Source organism: Aythya marila (assembly GCF_965140915.1).
Source record: "Aythya marila genome assembly, chromosome: 14".
NCBI lineage: Eukaryota > Metazoa > Chordata > Aves > Anseriformes > Anatidae > Aythya > Aythya marila.
Window position 1 is genome coordinate 10,932,554 of NC_139055.1, and position 17,219 is coordinate 10,949,772.

Below are 17,219 nucleotides of genomic sequence, written 5' to 3' on the forward strand. Positions count from 1 at the left end.
GGACACGGGGACACCGCTGTGGTGTCCGACCCCGTATCCCCTCGCTCAGCCCAGCCCCAGCTTTGCCTCGTGGATTCGTTGCTGCCTCCGCCTGCTAAAAGCCAGGGACAGAGGAGGAGAAATCCGAGGCAAAGCTTTTCCCTGTGAGCTCCATCGAGCTGAGTCAGGCCCCGGGGCAGGGCTCCAGGCTGCTCGCCACCTTCCCGGCCCCGCCGCCCCTCGCTCGGCGCAACCGCAGGCCCCGAGACAGCGGGCACTTGCAGAGAAGTGTTTATTAAAGGCACTAAAAGCACCGTGGCTACATCGGAGGCAGCCCAACCGGAGAGTGTGGGTTTGGGGAGAGGCGTTTTACAGTGCTGGGACAGCGGCGGCACACGCTCTTTGGTAGGAAGCTGTTTCTGAGCCTTGCGGGGAGCCAGAGGCCGGCACAGGGCCCTGCACCCCGGCACGGCCGGGCAGGGGGTGCTGCCCCCCGCCAGCCCCAGGGGAGCAGCGGGGAGCTGGGTGCAGGGACGTAAGGCACAGAGCCCCCCCAGCCCGCAGCCACGGGAAGGCGCCGCCGCGGTCTGCAAGGCAGTGGGCAGTGGGGTCGTGGCAGGCAGGGGGAGAAGAGGCGGTTCTCCAGCCCCACACGCTGAGCACGAAGCGGGGAAGGTGGGGGAGAGCTCGGCAGGGGCTGGGGGCTGGTCCTCGCCCGCTCAGGGATGCGCTAGGAGCGTCTCTGCCCTGGTGCCAGGGCAGGCGGGCCTCATCCAGGCAAGGGAGCAGCCCCGCTGCAGCCAGGCACCCACACCCCTGACTCCAGCCCCCATGCTGAGCGGCTCAGGGGCAGCAGAGCCACGTGGCATCCCCTTCCCCGGGCTCCTAGGTCAGCCGGGGGGGCACAGAAGAAGCCACCCAGCAAGAAGGGGCTCTGAGGCCGGCCCTGCCTCTGCTGGAGCCCAGCCAGGAGCTGCCAGGAAAGAGGCAGGAGCGAGGGGAAGGGGTGAGGTCCCAGCCTGGCTCCCTGGGGCAGGGGAAGGGGTGGGAGAGGAGCATGCAGGGCCAGGGGCATGCGTGGGCACAGCCGGCCTCCCGCGCCTCACACGTGGGAGAAAGCGTGGCTCTTGCACAGCGGCTTGTCCTTCTTGGAGTAGAACGTCTTCCCTTCCAGGTTGGTCTGGCAGATCTGGGGAGGAAAGCGCAGGCGGTCAGCGGGGTCCCCGGGGTCCCCTCCCACGCTCAGCCCCAGCTGCTCTCCCGCTCAGCACCGGCCTTGTGCAGGCTCAGAGGCACCGGTGCAGAGCGAGGTGGGGAAACACTCATGGACTCAGGGCCCCCGTTACAGCCCCCGCCAGCCTCCAGCCAGCACCCGGGGAGAGAAGGACGAGGCAGACGCGTGGCTCACCGCGCAGACGAAGCAAGTGTCGTGCCAGCTGAACCCCAGCGCCTCCAGGAACCGGTCCCCAGCGTCGATCTTGAAGTCGCAGCCGCGGCACTTGGTGCCAAACATCTTCTCGTAGTCTGCGAGCAGAGGCAGAGCCCGGGTCAGCGCTTCCCCAGCCTGCGACCCCTCGTGTCCCCGTGCAGCAGGGCACAGCCTGGGGACATCTCGCATCCAGCCCAGGACAGGGACAAAGCTCGAAGCGCCAGGCACCCTGGGCAGGGTGTCCCTGACCGCCACCATGCTGCGGGGAGGAGGCGAACCTCAGCTCCCAGGATGCAGCACTCGCTTTGATCTACATCCTCCGTCATCGCCGCGGCAACCCGCCAGCGATGGCACCACCCAGCAGCCGGGGAGGACGGGGACAGAGGGCTCAGGGGACACCCAGCCGTCCCCGTGGCCCGGGGAGAGCCCTGCAGCGCAGGGCAGCTCACCCTGGGCTCCTGCCACGAGGTTCTGAGCCCTGCTGGCGCCCCGGGGTGACACGAGGGGTCCCCCCCCGGTCCTATACCTCTCTCGCAGTAGGGCTGTCCCTCCTCCATGTAGAAGGCACGGTTGCGGATGGGAGTTTTGCAGGCCGCGCAGGTGAAGCACTGCACGTGCCAGGTCATCTTCAGCGCGTGCATCACCTCCTGGAGGAGAGACGCTGTCAGCCCTGCACTTTGGGGGACCCCCACCCAGGGCTGAAAGGGACAGGGGGTCCCTGGGGCAGAGGGCCAGCAGGAGGGGAAGGGACAGAGCTGGGGACACGTAGGAGGCGCGGGGCAGGCAGAGGGACACTCACCCCGGTGATCTTCTTCTTGCACTTGGCGCAGCTGGGCGCGTAGCGCGTGTCGTAGCACTTGGGGCAGAAGATGGAGCCCTTCTCCTCGAAGAAACCACCCTCATCCAGCACCTTCCTGCACTGGCAGCAGGTGAACTCCTCGGGGTGGTAGTAATGTCCCAGTGCCACCAGGTAGCGGCCCCTGAGGAGGGACAGAGCCACGTCAGCCCCACCGGGGCCCCGGCACGTGCCCAGGAGGGTGGCGGGGTGGCAACGGGTGGCCAGGGCTCACCTGATGACCTTGTTGCACTTGTAGCAGAGCGGCGTGCGGCCCAGGCCTTCGGGCGCCTGCTGGGCCGCCTGCACGATGGAGCTGCGGTTCTGCATGGGGGTCGGCGTGGCCGGCTGGCTGTGCTTGCTCAGCACCGTGCTCGTCTTGTCCGGGGCGTAGCGCTCGGCGAACGACGGGTCCACAGCCCAGGGTGGGCGGCTGGCAGGGCCAGGGGTGGCAGCGGGGGTCCTGGGGGCTGCACACACACACACAAGCCTCCTGGATGGTGCTCCCAATCCCCCTGCACCAGCCCTACCTCTGCTCCCAGCCCTCCTGCCCCGAACCCAGAGGAAACATTTCACTCACCCAGTCCTGGCTCTGTTTTCATCGCTGCTCCCGGGGACGGGTCCAGCACGGAGACCTGGCTACAGAACCAGCAGTTAATCCAGCCTGCCACGCTCACCCCCACGGCCTGTGCATGCAAGCAGGGACCCCCACCCCACAGCCAGGAGCTGGCTAAGCCCCCGTGCCCGGCCAGTAGCGGGTTTGGTGCTGGGGGACGCAGCACCCCCAGGTCTGTGGCACCCAGCAGGGTGGGAGCATCGAGCTGCCGGGGCGCCATGCCCTGGTTGTGGGGTGCTGCAGGGTGGCAGGGACCTGTAGGATCGCACACACCACCGCAGCACGCTCAAAGGTGACAGTGGGCAGGTACCCCCAGCCTCACACAGCACCCTACAGCCAGCCTGGTGGGGGGAGCCCCGGGGTCAGCTCCAGCAGAGGCAGGGAAAGGCAGGGCCAGGCTGGTCCGGGGTGGCAGTGCCTGTGACCCCCAGGGCATCCTGCCAGCACCGGGCTTGGGAGATGCAAGGGCAAGCGAGGTCCAGAGGGGCAAGGACAGTGACAGAAAGCCGGCAGCTCTGCGGCTCTCCAGGGCAAACAGAAAAAGGAGCAGGCTATAAGAGCAGGAGAATTTATTTGCTACAGAGCAAACCAGGCAGATCTGGACCCAGCACTCAAACACCAAGGCAGGAGGGAAGGTGAAGAACAAAGCCAGAAGAGCTGCCAACTGGCATCCCCAGTGCCTGCCTCTTCCTTGCCTCCAGACATGGCCTGACCCTGACAAGCCCTCATGACTGACATCCAAACAGTGCCCAGCACCTCCCAGCACCCACAGCACGGTTTCCAGCGCCACCACTCTCCTATGTAATGTGGTGCCGCTCAACCTCCCCAGCTCAGTGCCAGCAGTGCCCAGCGCCCTGCCCGGGACATGCAGCCCACCTCGTGCTGCACCCCGCTGCCCACCCCTTACCTGGGCTTCCTAACAAACACATCATCATCTTGCACTGCGTGCGGCGGGGAGAGAGGAGGAGACAGAGTCAGTCGGCGGCAGCCACGGCCCCGCATGGCACGACGGAACAGAACCGGGCACCCCCTCCCTGCTGCCCCCAAACAGCCCACACCACACGCAGGGACACCACGGAGCCACCACGGCCAGACCCCAACACTTGGCCCCGCACCCAGACCCCGCAGGAACTTACGGCCGTCTGTGCCCGTCAGCCGGGCCAGTTTGCGGAAGGAGCGGGACTGGGAGGTGCCGGTGCGGGGCTGCCAGTCCACAGCGTCCTCGAACAGCCGCAGCTTGCCCGGGTCACAAGCTGGGGTTTCGGGGGGCTCCTCAGGCTCCACGGGCTGCCTGTGAGTAGCAGGGGCTCAGCTGGCACCATCCTGCTCCTGCCCCTGCTCCTGCCCAGCCAGAGGCACAGGGCAGTACTACCCAAGGGCCCGACACTCACCGCTGCTCCTCTGTGCCATAGAACGACACGCGGGGTCCCCCGTGGCTTCGAGAAAATGGCGGCACAACAGTAAGTGCTTGGGGCGAGGCACGGAGCATTCCCCATGACTTAACCCGAGCCCCACAGTGACGCCAGCAGTGCTAGGCCCAGTCCAGCCTCCCTGCAGCCCCACACCAGTACCACTGCCTCGTGACACGGTCCCGCTGCTGTCCTGCACGTCCCGATGCCCACAGCCAGGCTCTGCCGGTGCCCCCAGACCCCACCGACCCGCCGTGTCCTGGATGCAGCAGTGCAGCTCAGCCTCCCCAGTGCCAGCAGTGCCCTGGGTCCTGCCGGGGACACACGCACGCATGGGGACACCCAGCACCAGAACACCCCTGATGGGGACAGCCCAGTGCCCGGGCAGGACCCCCAATGATAGGACGGGCACGGCAGTGGCCCAGTGCTGGTGGTGCCCATCGTGTAGGAGAGCACAGAGCGGGTGCTGCAGCGCAGTGACCACCTCGGCTCTGCAGACACAGAAAGGACAGTGAGGGGCAGGGGGCGAGGAGGTGGCAGGACAGAAGACACAGTGGGAGGGTGAATGGGCCAGGAATGAGTCCCAGCACTGTGGGCCCCATGGCTTGTGCTGTGCCCCGCAGCCCACCCCTTACCTGGGTTTCCTAACAAGCTCCTCATTGTGATCCTCCACTGAGGGCAGCCAAAGAGAAAGGAGGAGACAGAGTCAGTTGGGGACGGCCACAGCCCCACACAGCACAATGGAACAGAACCGGGCACCCCTCCCTGCTGCCCCCAAACAGCCCCGCAGCACCACCACATGGCCCTGCACAGCGCACACCACACGCAGGGACACCACGGGGCCACCACGGCTAGATCCCGACACTCGGCCCTGCACCCAGGCCCTGCAGGAACTTACAGCCGTCTGTGCCCGTCAGCCGGGCCAGTTTGCGGAAGGAGCGGGACTGGGAGGTGCCGGTGCGGGGCTGCCAGTCCTCAGCATCCTCGATCAGCCGCAACTTGCCCGGGTCACATGCGGGGGTCTCAGGGGGCTCCACGGGCTGCCTGCGAGTGGCGGGGGCAGGCACTCAGCCAGTACTGTCCTGCTCCTGCCCCTGCCCAGCCAGCAGCATGGGGCAGAGCTGCCCAAGGGCCCGACATACACCGAACCTTACAACAGCCCCGCACTCACCGCTGCTCCACTGTGCCACTGAAGGACCCACGGGAATCCCTGCAGTAGCAAGGAAATGGCAGCACAACGGTAAATGCTTGGCACACGGCGTGGAGCATTCCCCTGGCATATCCCCACCCCACAAGACGCCAGCTGCCCTTGTACCCATGCCGCCTCCCAGCTTGGGGACCCAGGGGTCACAACACCAAGGCAGGAGGGATGACGGAAATGGGAAGGCACAAGAGGTGCCACCAGTGTGAGTGCCTGGCCCCTGCAGCCCCACAGGAACCTCCTGGGCTCTTGTGACAGGAATCCCAGCACTGCCCAGCACCTCCCAGCACCCACAGCACAGTTTCCAGTGCCACCACTCTCCTATGTAACGCAGCAGCACAAGAGGCTGCAGTGCCACTCAACCTCCCCAGCTCAGTGCCAGCAGTGCCCAGCGCCCTGCCCGGGACATGCAGCCCACCTCGTCCTACACCCCGCTGCCCACCCCTTACCTGGGCTTCCTAACAAACACATCATCATCTTGCACTGCGTGCGGCGGGGAGAGAGGAGGAGACAGAGTCAGTCGGCAGCAGCCATGGCCCCACATGGCATGACAGAACAAACCCAGGCAACCCCTCCCTGCTGCCCTGAACCAGCCCCACAGCACCACCACAGGGCCCACACCACACACAGGGCAACCACAGGGCCACCACAGCCAGACCCTGACACTCGGCCCCACACTCAGTCCCGCAGGAACTTACAGCCATCTGTGCCCGTCAGCCGGGCCAGTTTGCGGAAGGAGCGGGACTGGGAGGTGCCGGTGCGGGGCTGCCAGTCCACAGCGTCCTCGAACAGCCGCAACTTGCCCGGGTCACAAGCTGGGGTTTCGGGGGGCTCCTCAGGCTCCATGGGCTGCCTGCGAGTGGCAGGGGCTCAGCTGGCACCATCCTGCCCCTGCCCAGATGGTGGCACGGGGCCATGCTGCCAAAAGGCCCAGCACACACCGGCCCTTGGCACAGCCTGGCACTCACCACTGCTCCTCTGTGCCATAGAAGGACCCGCGGGAATCCCTGCGGCGTTGAGAAAATGGCAGCACAACGGTAAATGCTTGGCATGGAGCATTCCCCATGACTTAACTCAAGCCCCACAGTGACGCCAGCAGTGCTAGGCCCAGTCCAGCCTCCCTGCAGCCCCACACCAGTACCACTGCCTCGTGACACGGTCCCGCTGCTGTCCTGCACGTCCCGACACCACAGCCAGGCTCTGCCGGTGCCCCCAGACCCCACAGACCCGCCGTGTCCTGGATGCAGCGGTGCAGCTCAGCCTCCCCAGTGCCAGCAGTGCCCTGGGTCCTGCCGGGGACACCTCAGCTGGGGACAGCCAGCAGCAGGACAGCCAGCATTAGGACAACTGGGTGGGCACAGCCCAGCCTGTCTGCATTGTGCCCGGGCAGGACCCCCAATGATAGGACGGGCACAGCAGTGGCCGATTGCTGATGGTGCCCATCGCGTAGGAGAGCACAGAGCGGGTGCTGCAGCGCAGTGACCACCTCGGCTCTGCAGACACAGAAAGGACAGTGAGGGGCAGGGGGCGAGGAGGTGGCAGGACAGAAGACACAGTGGGAGGGTGAATGGGCTGGGGGCTGAGCCAGCCGCATGGCCAGGAGCTCATGCTGCACCCCACTACCTACCCCTTACCTGGGCTTCCTAACAAGCTCCTCATTGTGATCCTCCACTGAGGGCAGCCAGAGAGAAAGGAGGAGACAGAGTCAGTCGGGGACAGCCACGGCCCCACACACCCCACACAGCACGATGGAACAGAACCGGGCACCCCCTCCCTGCTAGCCCCAAACAGCCCCGCAGCACCACCACATGGCCCTGCACAGCCCACACCACACGCAGGGACACCACAGGGCCACTATGGCCAGACCCTGACACTCGGCCCTGCAGGAACTTACGGCCGTTTGTGCCCGTCAGCTGGGCCAGTTTGCGAAAGGAGCGGGACTGGGAGGTGCCGGTGCGGGGCTGCCAGTCCTCAGCATCCTCGATCAGCCGCAACTTGCCCGGGTCACACGCGGGGGTCTCGGGGGGCTCCACGGGCTGCAGGGGCTGCCTGCGAGTGGCGGGGGCAGGCACTCAGCTGGCACCATCCTGCTCTTGCTCCTGCCCCTGCCCAGCCGGCAGCATGGGGCAGAGCTGCCCAAGGGCCCTACACACACCAAACCCTACAACAGCCCCGCACTCACCGCTGCTCCACTGTGCCACTGAAGGACCCACGGGAATCCCTGCGGTGGCAAGGAAATGGCGGCACAACGGTAAATGCTTGGCACATGGTGTGGAGCATTCCCCTGGCATATCCCCAGCCCACCAAAGATGCTGGCAGCACTTGGCCCAAAACAGCCATGAGGAAGCCCCACATACTCCCTTGCCTGAGGTCCCGGTGCTGCCTCGTACCTCCCTACACCCACAGCCAGTGCCCACAGACCCCACCGACCCGCTGTGTCCTGGATGCAGTGGGTTCAGCTCAGCCTCCCCAGTGCCAGCAGTGCCCTGGGTCCTGCCGGGGACACACGCACGCATGGGGACACCCCACTATCAGGACACCTGGGTGGGGACAGCCCAGCCTGGCTGCGCAGTGCTGGGGCAGGACCCTCATGACAGGATGAGTACAGCAGTGGCCGATACCAGCAGTACCCAGCATAGGCAGGGAGCAAGGAGGTGGCAGGACAGAAGACACAGTGGGAGGGAGAATGGGCTGGGGGCTGAGCCCCGACACCGTGGGCCCCATGGCTGAGAGCTCATGCTGCACCCCACTGCCCACCCCTTACCTGGGTTTCCTAACAAGCTCCTCATCGTGATCCTCCACTGAGGGCAGCCGGGGAGAAAGGAGGAGACAGAGTCAGTTGGGGACAGCCACGGCCCCACATGGCACGACGGAACAGAACCGGGCACCCCCTCCCTGCTGGCCCCAAACAGCCCACACCACACACAGGGCCACCATGGGGCCACCATGGCCAGACCCCGACACTCGGCCCCACACCCAGGGCCAGCTCCAGGCACTAGGCCCCGCAGGAACTTACGGCCGTCTGTGCCCGTCAGCCGGGCCAGTTTGCGGAAGGAGCGGGACTGGGAGGTGCCGGTGCGGGGCTGCCAGTCCTCAGCGTCCTCGATCAGCCGCAACTTGCCCGGGTCACGCATGGGGGTCCCAGGGGAGTGCGGGGGCTGGCTGCAAGTGACAGGGGCAGGCACTCAGCTGGCACCGACCTGCCCCTGCTTCTGATAGCCAGCACAGCACTGACAGGGGCCAGGCACACCCCGACCCCCGGCACAGCCCAGCACTCACCACTCCTCCTCGGTACCCCAGAATGACACACGAGGACCCCTGCGGCGGCAAGAAAATGACGGCACAACGGTAAATGGCTGGCACGTGGCCGAGCATTCCCAAAGGCTTGTCCGCAGCCCCATGGTGACGCCAGCAACACTTGCTCAATTCCAGCTCCCCCACAGCCCCAGATCACTATCACAGGATTTTGTGCCCGAGGTCCAGACGATGCCCAGCACCTCCCTGCACCCAGCCAGGCTCTGCTGGTGCCCCCAGACCCCACCGACCCGCTGTGTCCTGGATGCAGCGGTGCAGCTCAGCCTCCCCAGTGCCAGCAGTGCCCTGGGTCCTGCCGGGGACACCTCAGTTGGGGACAGCCCAGCATTAGGACACCCTAGATTTGGACAGGACCGTCCCAGGCAGGAACCTCACAACGGAACGGGCACAGCAGTGGCCGAGTGCTGGCAGTGCTCACCACGGAGGAGAGCACAGAGCGGGTGCTGCAGCGCAGTGACCACCTCGGCTCTGCAGATACAGAAAGGACAGTGAGGGGCAGGGGGCGAGGAGGTGGCAGGACAGAAGACACAGTGGGAGGGTGAACGGGCTGGGGGCTGAGCCCCAGCACCGCAGGCCCTATGGCTCATGCTGCACCCCACTGCCCACCCCTTACCTGGGTTTCCTAACAAGCTCCTCATCGTGATCCTCCACTGAGGGCAGCCGAGGAGAAAGGAGGAGACAGAGTCAGTCGGCGGCAGCCACGGCCCCACATAGCACGATGGAACAGAACCGGGCACCCCTCCCTGCTGCCCCCAAACCAGACACAGGGCACCACCACGTACCCACACACGGCCCATGCCACATATAGGGACACCACAGGGCCACCACGGCCACAAAACGATGCCACCTCATCCCGCATCCAGGGCCTGTTCTGGGCACCCTGGGCTGCCGGCAAGCACCAGTGCCCACAGGAACTTACGGCTGTCTGTGCCCGTCAGCTGGGCCAGTTTGAGGAAGGAGCGGGACTGGGTGTTGGTGTTGCGGGGCTGCCAGTCCTCAGAGTCCTCGATCAGATGCAACTTGCTGGGGTCATATATGGGGGTAGTGGGGTGCTGCGGCGGCTGCCTGCGAGCGACAGGGGCGGGCGTTCAGCTGGCACCGTCCTGTCCCTGCCTGGCCGTTGGCATGGGGCAGCGCTGCCCATGTCCCATCCCCACCACTGCTCCACAGACCCATGGGGATCCCCACAGCGCCTCCACCTCCCCGAGGCCACCCCATACCTCCACAGGCTCACAACAGCAAGTATTTCACGCTCCAAATACCAAATACGCACGTCCTCCCCACCCCTTACTTATCGTCCACATAGGAAGGGCCCACTAAGGACGTCTTCTCAGCACTCATTTTCCATCTCTGCAGTTTGAGGCTGGCCCTAAAGGCCAGGAGGAGAGAGGACAGGGCAAGAGAAAGCCAAGAGCAAAATCACACACCGGGGAGCAGTACGGGGGCCTGGCAAACACCTGTGGTGCTATGGGCAGGGTGCGCAGCGCAGCTTTCCACATGCTGGAGAGAAAAACAACCAGGTGCGAGGACACCCCACTGCCCTCACAGCCAGCACCTCTACGGACAGCTTGATGCCAGGAGAGACCCACGTGGCCCAAGTGGGGTGTGCTGCCAGCACGGTGACACCGAGCCACCAGGCTAACCCTGCCCCAGGTGTATGGGGCACCAGCAGGGGAGTAACAGGGCAAGAGGCATGCAGGAAGGCTAGAGAGAGCAGGCAAAAGGCTTACTGACTTGTCAAGGCTCTGCACCTGTAGGGGAGAGGGAAAGAGAAAGGGAGGAGAGAAAGAAAGAGAAGGAAGGTGAAATTAGACCCAGAGCACCCAAGAAGTTTCCAGAGCTCACTTACAGCCTGCACCACTCCCCCTGCCACCTGTGTCCAGCTCGCCCGGGGCTGGGAGCACGCTGGGCTGCGGGGACATTGCCAACAGAGCACTCTGTGCCGCCCCTGGCCCCCCAAAACGGGCCTGGGTGCGGAGGGCAGCCAGGGCCACGTCCCCCCATCACCCAGCTCCAGGGTGCTGTGGCCAGGACGGGCAGGGAGCAGCAGCTGGCCGGGCACACGGCAGCACCGTGCAGGGCTTCCCTTTGCCAGCCCGTCCCCACAGCCCCATAGAACACCCTTGGCTGCTGAGAGCATCCACGGCAGCCACAGCCTTCCTGCCCCTCGCTGCAGGGCTGTCGCAGACGCCGGTGAGTGTATTATGATGGCTGCGCCCCACGGGGCTCCCCAAAGGCCAGCGGAGGAGGACACGTCCCCGAGCGAGGAGCAGGCGTGAGCGTGTCCCCACGCGTGGCGGTCCTGTTACACGGTCTCAGCGCCAGCCGTCGGGGGACCCGGCACGGGCACCGTCGCCCGCTCCCACCCACGGGTGCCTGGCATGCAAGGCGCAGCGGGGCCGGGCAGGGGGCTCCCCTGTGTTCTCGGGGAGCGGGATGGACAGCAACATACCCATTGTGCTGGGGGGTGCAGGCGGGCGCCAGGGGCACGTACGTCACGGGTTTCGTCACCAGCCCGGGCCGTGGGTTCGGAGGCGAGCCGGCCCCAAAGGGCCGAGCTGTTTTGTTGAGGGCGGTGCTGGGAGCGAAGTTATATTTCGGGGGCTCAGAGCAGGGGAGTGAGTCCTGAGCGAGACAAAACACACAGACACGGGCTCACACGTCAAGCAGCATGCAAGGGGCAGCCCCGGGCCAGGCAGCGCAGCGGGCAGATAGGTGGAAAAGCCGGGCTCATCCTCGCCTTGGGCACGCAAACACGGACAGCGCGTGAGCTTCGGGCACCGGGCTCTGCCAGCCAGGTCCCCTCTCCGCAGGGCATCCAGCCCAAGGACACCAGGCTGCACGCCCGTCCCGAGGGTTGCTGTAGGATTAGTAAGTGCCCCACACGCTCGCTGCTGCCCCGTGGCGGGGCCGGGCATGCACACGCGCTGCTCGCAACCATCCCGCGGCACAAAGCTCAAGGCATGCAGGTGGCTTCTGTCCAGGAGCCGCTGGCCCTGGCTCTGCCTCCCCGTGCAGCAGGAGGGAGGGAGTTTCTGTGCCAGGGAGCTCCAGCACCGGCAAATATAGGGCCCAAAGGCCGTGCTGCTGCTGCCTGGCCCCTCCGCACCCCTGCCCGCACCCAGGACCAGCGGTGGCAGCTGGGGACTGGGCGCCTGCGGGGCAGGTCCTGCTCCCCCCAATCTCTCGTGTCCCTAGGGCTCAGAGCTGCCGTACCAGCCCTCCAAACACACCCCGGTCCCCAAGAAGCCTTTGGGCCCCAGGAGCAAAGTCCGCTCCTCCGGATAAGCTCGGAGCCTTCCCCACCCCCAGCTCGGGGCCGAGCTGCTGCAGGCAGCAATGCAGCAACACACCTACCTTCTGCGGCTTCCCCAGGTGGTTCTGGGCTCTGCAAGAGAGGAGACGGTGAGGCAGGAGCTGCAGGGGCCCAGCAGCCATCCCCCCCCCACGGACAGGACTGATGGGGTGCTAACACCCAAGGGAGCCGTGGCTGGCCAGCACTGCCCCGTGGGCAGAGGTGAGGGCCAGGAGCTGCCCTGGGGCAGCAGGACCAGAGGGGGCAACGGGCAGAGGGCCCCAGCTTGGCTCCGGCCACACCAGCACCCCGTATTTACGCGCCCCACAAGCCCCTACCTGCTCAGCGTGAGGCAGAGCCTGTCCCCGCAGGCGCGGATCCTGTTCTGGGCCTCGATGTGCGTCATGGCGCTGGTGCTCTCGCCGTCGATGTACAGCACCCAGTCGCCCACTCCCACGCCGGCCTGGGCCGCCTTCCCGCCCGGCGTCAGCTGCAGGACAGAGAGAGTCAGGGGGAGCTGGCCAGCCCGGCGGAGGGATGATTTGTCCCCGTGAGAGCCAGCGACAAGGTCAGCCAGGCACAGGACACCCCTCACAGTGCCTCGTCCCGTTTTAGGACAGCCTGCAGCATGGTGCTGCAGCAGTGTGGGGTCACAGAGCAGTACTGGGCTGATGCAGAGACCCCCCAGACCACCCCACATTTCCCATTTCTTTAACCCACAGCAGCCTCTCCCTGGCTGCAGCAGCCAAGCACTAACCCCAGACGCTGCCCTGAGGCACGGCACAGCCAGGGGCTGTGCCAACACCCCGGGGACAGCACTGTCCCCATCCCCATGGATAGCCCGGGATTTCCAAGCGATGCCCAGCGGCAGAGGCCACGTTGGCTCTGCCTCGCTCCCTGAGGTGTCAGGGCTGGAAGCAAGCGGGGTGAGTCAGGGCCCGGCACGCAGCCCACGTCTCACCCCTCGGGGCCGCAAACCACAGGCACTTTCCCAGCCCGGAGCTGGGAAACACAGGGGGGACACAGACCCCGCATCCCCCAGCTGGGCCACACTCCTGTGCCCTTCGGACCCCTCACCCGGCTCAGGTACGGGGTTGGGATGTGCCTGGATCGCCCCCACTGGCCCTAAACACCCTCAGCTCCTGCCGGGGATGCGCAGCCGAGGGACGAGCAGGGCGCAGGCCCCAGCGCCGCTGCAAGGCAGCTCCCAGGCACTGACAGACAGACAGAGGAGTCAGACAGACAGACGTGGGCAGGCTGCAGCCATTCCTGCTCCTCCAGCGCGGAAGAACTCAAGGCGCTTGGATTTGGACCAAGTATTTCCTCAAGCCCTGTTCGACATGAACATAAAAGGAGCGAGCCAGATTCCCAGCGCTGTCAGAGGGCTGGAAAATCCCTGCCGCCGAGCATCGGGGCCCTCCTCGCCCATGCGCAGAGCCCGGCCCGCCCTGGGCGCAGCACTCCCTGCCCCAGGTACTTAGACCCCCCCCCGTGCACCGGGCCGAACCTTGCCCCCGCTGCCAGGCACGGCACGGCTCCACCGGCACCTTGCCACCGTCCCCAAAAGGGACACGGGCATCCCCTGCGGCGTTCGGGACAGGAGGATGCTCCCGGCCACTCCTGCACGCCCCGGCTTGCTGCCCTCAGGGCTGGGAAGGAGCCGTGGCTGCGTGGGTTTGGAGCTGGGAGAGGTTTTCGCACGGCTGCCCGGGGAGGGGGAGCGCGGCGGGCTGTGTCCCGGCACGCCCGGCCCACGCCGGCACCGGCACCGCCGCGCCAGGAAGCCCCTCCTGCAGATGCCAGCTCAGCCGGACTCGGGCTCGGCCAGGACCCGCTCTGGCCTTCCCGTTTCCTGCCCCCTGGGCTAAAAGCTCCTGCCCTGGTTTCCTTCCTCCCCTCTCCGCCCAGCCAGGCCTTTGTTCCCCACACCTCTGGGTGCCACCGCGCGGCCTCCCTGCAGGGCTCCGTGTCTCACCGGCAAGGTGAGCTGGGCACCAGGAGCATCCCTCTCGCCCGCAGCACCCGGGTCTCTCCTCTTCCCTGCTGCCACGCTCCAGGATGAGCCACGCAGTGCCTGCTGCCGCTCCTACCTCAGCTCTGCCACCTTGGGGACACCTCGCAGCCGAGGCGTCGGGACCCCACAGAGCCTCTTGCGTGCTCCAGGCGGTACCTTCAGGGCTGGGAGCTGCTCAGGGTGCAGAGCAGTGCACCATCAGACAGCAACACAGCCTAGCATCACCACAGGGCCCCCCCCAAAGCTGGCTGCGTCCCCTGGGAACGTCCTCATTGCTCCTCACGCTGCCACTGCCCAGCCCCAGGCTCCTCAGGAGCCTCTTGCAGCCCCAGCGCCTCCACCCCGGGCCCCATGCACCGCTCTGCCCTGCCCTGCGCTTCCCGAGCCCCTGCAGCGGGGCTGGCCTGCGCGCACATCGCCTCTTGCTTCGCAAGGCCCCTGCCCTAGGCCCTCGGAGGCTCCTCCGTCTGATCAGACCCTTTGTTAAGCGCTGGCTCGCAGCCAAGAGAAACATTTTTTAGAGAATAAACTCGCCGAAGCCGTCTCCGCGCTCGGCGAGGATCGGCTGGCCCCAGGGCAGCGGTGCGGGCGATCGTAGCCTCGCACGGTGCCCCCCAGGTGGAAGCTGCATGCTGGGCGCTGCGGGCACCCCCGCCTCAGGGACGGGCACCCAGAGCCAAGGCTGGTGCCGGGGGCAGGCCCCCACGCTGCGCCCGGTGCCGCCGGCGTGGCCGTCCTCGGAGAAGCAGCCTCCCGTGCCAGCTGCCCGAGCGTCAGCAGCACGGGCGGTGCAGGCGCATTCCGAGGCTTATAAGGCAATTTTGTGGCCGGAGCTGCTGCTAGCACCCGTGGGCCAGGCCACCCAGGGACAGGGACCTACACGCACCCAGGGGCCAGACCCGGCCTTGGTGAGCATCACGCCGGGGGAAGCTCGCACCAGGTGCCCCGGGCAGGAGCAGCAGGCAGCACAGCGGCTCGGGTGTGCCTGCGCTCAGGAAATGAGCTGGTTTTGTGGCTGGGACGTGTCCCGTGCCAGCAGGGCTGCAGCCTCGGGCAGACGGGGCGAGTGCCCTGCACAAGCCAGGCCCCAGGACGGTGCAGATCGGAGCCGGCCCCGCGGCTCAGACGCACGGAGAGCAGCCGCCCTCCCCCTGCGCGGGGCTCGCTCCGGAAGAGGCCTCCCCTGCCTCCCCCAGCAGCCAGGATGACTCTGCAGAGGCTGAGCAGCATTACACAGCGCTGCTGCGGTTCCCTGCCCGGAACACCCCCTGCACACACACACACCCCCCCGCCACAGCAGAGCTGATAAGGCGGCTCCGGGGAGGCTACGCAGAGCCAGGCAGGGCCGGGCACAGCACTCCCGGGGCCCCAGCTCGCCCGCATCCCCCATACGGCTCTGCCTCTGCTGCCTGGGTGCTGTGGCCGTGGCCTCAAACCCACAGAGACAGAGGAGAACGGGCCACGCTGGTGTTTGGCTTCTCTTACCCTAGAGATGGAGAGCGGCATGCTGAAATCCTTCCCTCCCTGCAGCCTGAACCCCCAGGGCGCCGGCCCGTTGAGCATCACCTTGTAGGACTCCATGTCGCCCATCTCTGCAAGGGAAGAGGGGGGTGAGCCCGGCGGGGCGCGACGTGGGAACGGCGTGGGGAGAGCAGCCGAGGAGGGGGCCCGGCAGGACGGGGCAGGAGGAGACAGGTCACGTTTCCAGCAGCAGCTCCACCCCGACCAGCCCACACTGCGGTTACCGACGCACCCCAAATCCATCAGCATCTCCCGCAGCAGCGCCAGAGCTGAGGGGCACCGGGGAGCCAGACGGGCTCTGCCCTCCCTCTCCCAAACCTGGCACGGGCTCTCCCTCGCAGCACCCCAAAACCCCCCGAGGCCGTTTCAGCCAGCGGAGAGGTGGCAGCTGGCAGGGCCGGGAACCAGAAGCCTTTTTGCCGGGTGGATGAGCAGCAGCAGCAGCAGGGGAGCTGCGCGATGCCCTGAGAGGCAGCTGGCTGCGCAGACGCTACCTGGGAGCCACACGCAGCGCCGGGGTTTGGGGCAGGGAATCCCAGCGCATCCCTGCCCGCCAGCACCGTGCTGACAGCTGTCAGCCCGCCAAGCCACCGGGCACTTTGGCCAGCCCCAACCGTGCCTCGCTTCGGGAGAGCCGCGATGCCCTTCCTGAGCCCTGAACGCGAGGAACGGGAGCGGGACGGGCTCGGCTCTGGCTGCCTCTCCCCCCGGCTGTGGGCTGGGGGCCGGAGGCCGTCGTGTCCCTGCTCCCCCCGGACCTAACCCGGGCTATATAAGGCGTGTAAGCTGACACCCGGCGGCTCCCTCTCGCCGGGGCTGGGTGCAGGCTGCGTGTCAGACATTCCCCGGGTCAGACATTCCCCGGCACGCAGCAGCCGCGCAGACCCCAGCGAGGCGCTGCCTTGGCCGGGGCGGGGAGGGAGGGGACGAGGTGGGGTCCCCGGCAGCACCGTGGGGGTGGAGGGGGCGGGGGGGGTCTGGCAGCCCTAAACTGGGGGCTGGCGGGGCTGGGGGAGCGGGGGGTGGGCGAGGTGGGAGCCCCCCACCCTCTGCTCGTGCGCCCTGCCGGAGGATGGGCGCAGCCACGTCCCACGGGGCCACCCGCAGCACGGCCACCTGCTGCTGGGGGGCTGCGGGGCTGAGCCCCCCCCTACCCCACCGGGACCCCCCCTGTGCCCTACAGGGACGCCCCCCACCCATAACACCCCCCCACACACCCTATAGGGACCCCCCGCTCCCCTCCGCAGCCCCCCATCCCCATACCGGGAGCCCTGCCCTGCCCCTCCCGGCCCCAAACACCCGTTTTCCCCCAGCCCTACACCCTCAGCCCCCCAACCAAGCTCCCACCCCCTCTGGAAGCTGCACCCCCCCTGCACTCACCGGGGCCGGGCCGGCCCCCGGGGGCAGCGGGGCCGCGGGGCTGTGGCCGCGGCGGGGGGGGAGCGGAGCGGAGCGGAGCGGAGCCGGCGGCCGCGGGACTCGAACCCGGGCCCCGCCCCCCCGCCGCGCCTTATATAGGGCCGGGAGGGGGGCGTGGCCACCGCGAGGCTCGGCCAATCAGCGCGCGCGCCCGCTCCCACTCCCGCCACCTCCGACGGGGCGGGC

General features: G+C 67.2%; 1 protein-coding gene across 13 annotated transcripts; it reads right to left on the reverse strand.

Moving 5' to 3' along the window:
- Window positions 1–260: 260 nt before the first annotated feature.
- On the reverse strand, window positions 261–17,133 carry PDLIM7 (PDZ and LIM domain 7). Of its 13 annotated transcripts, XM_082771758.1 has the most exons (28): window positions 16,995–17,128; window positions 15,579–15,685; window positions 12,418–12,569; window positions 12,142–12,172; window positions 10,519–10,535; window positions 9,704–9,849; window positions 9,398–9,434; window positions 8,749–8,787; window positions 8,486–8,631; window positions 8,234–8,270; window positions 7,652–7,690; window positions 7,364–7,518; window positions 7,104–7,140; window positions 6,438–6,476; window positions 6,168–6,322; window positions 5,919–5,952; window positions 5,440–5,478; window positions 5,167–5,312; window positions 4,904–4,940; window positions 4,251–4,295; window positions 3,996–4,150; window positions 3,767–3,800; window positions 2,824–2,882; window positions 2,479–2,713; window positions 2,208–2,388; window positions 1,935–2,055; window positions 1,388–1,503; window positions 261–1,168 (listed from the first exon to the last, which is right to left on the reverse strand). In XM_082771758.1, exons 2-28 carry the CDS (start codon window positions 15,681–15,683, stop codon window positions 1,082–1,084), a joined length of 2,424 nt encoding a protein of 807 aa, XP_082627884.1. In that variant the 5' UTR covers window positions 15,684–15,685; window positions 16,995–17,128; the 3' UTR covers window positions 261–1,081. The 13 variants fall into 13 exon arrangements, 12 of the variants coding, with proteins under 12 accessions (XP_082627884.1, XP_082627890.1, XP_082627889.1 ...); XM_082771764.1 differs by lacking the exons at window positions 7,364–7,518; window positions 7,652–7,690; window positions 8,234–8,270 and having other exon boundaries at window positions 16,995–17,127; XM_082771763.1 differs by lacking the exons at window positions 5,167–5,312; window positions 5,440–5,478; window positions 5,919–5,952 and having other exon boundaries at window positions 16,995–17,127.
- Window positions 17,134–17,219: the final 86 nt, after the last annotated feature.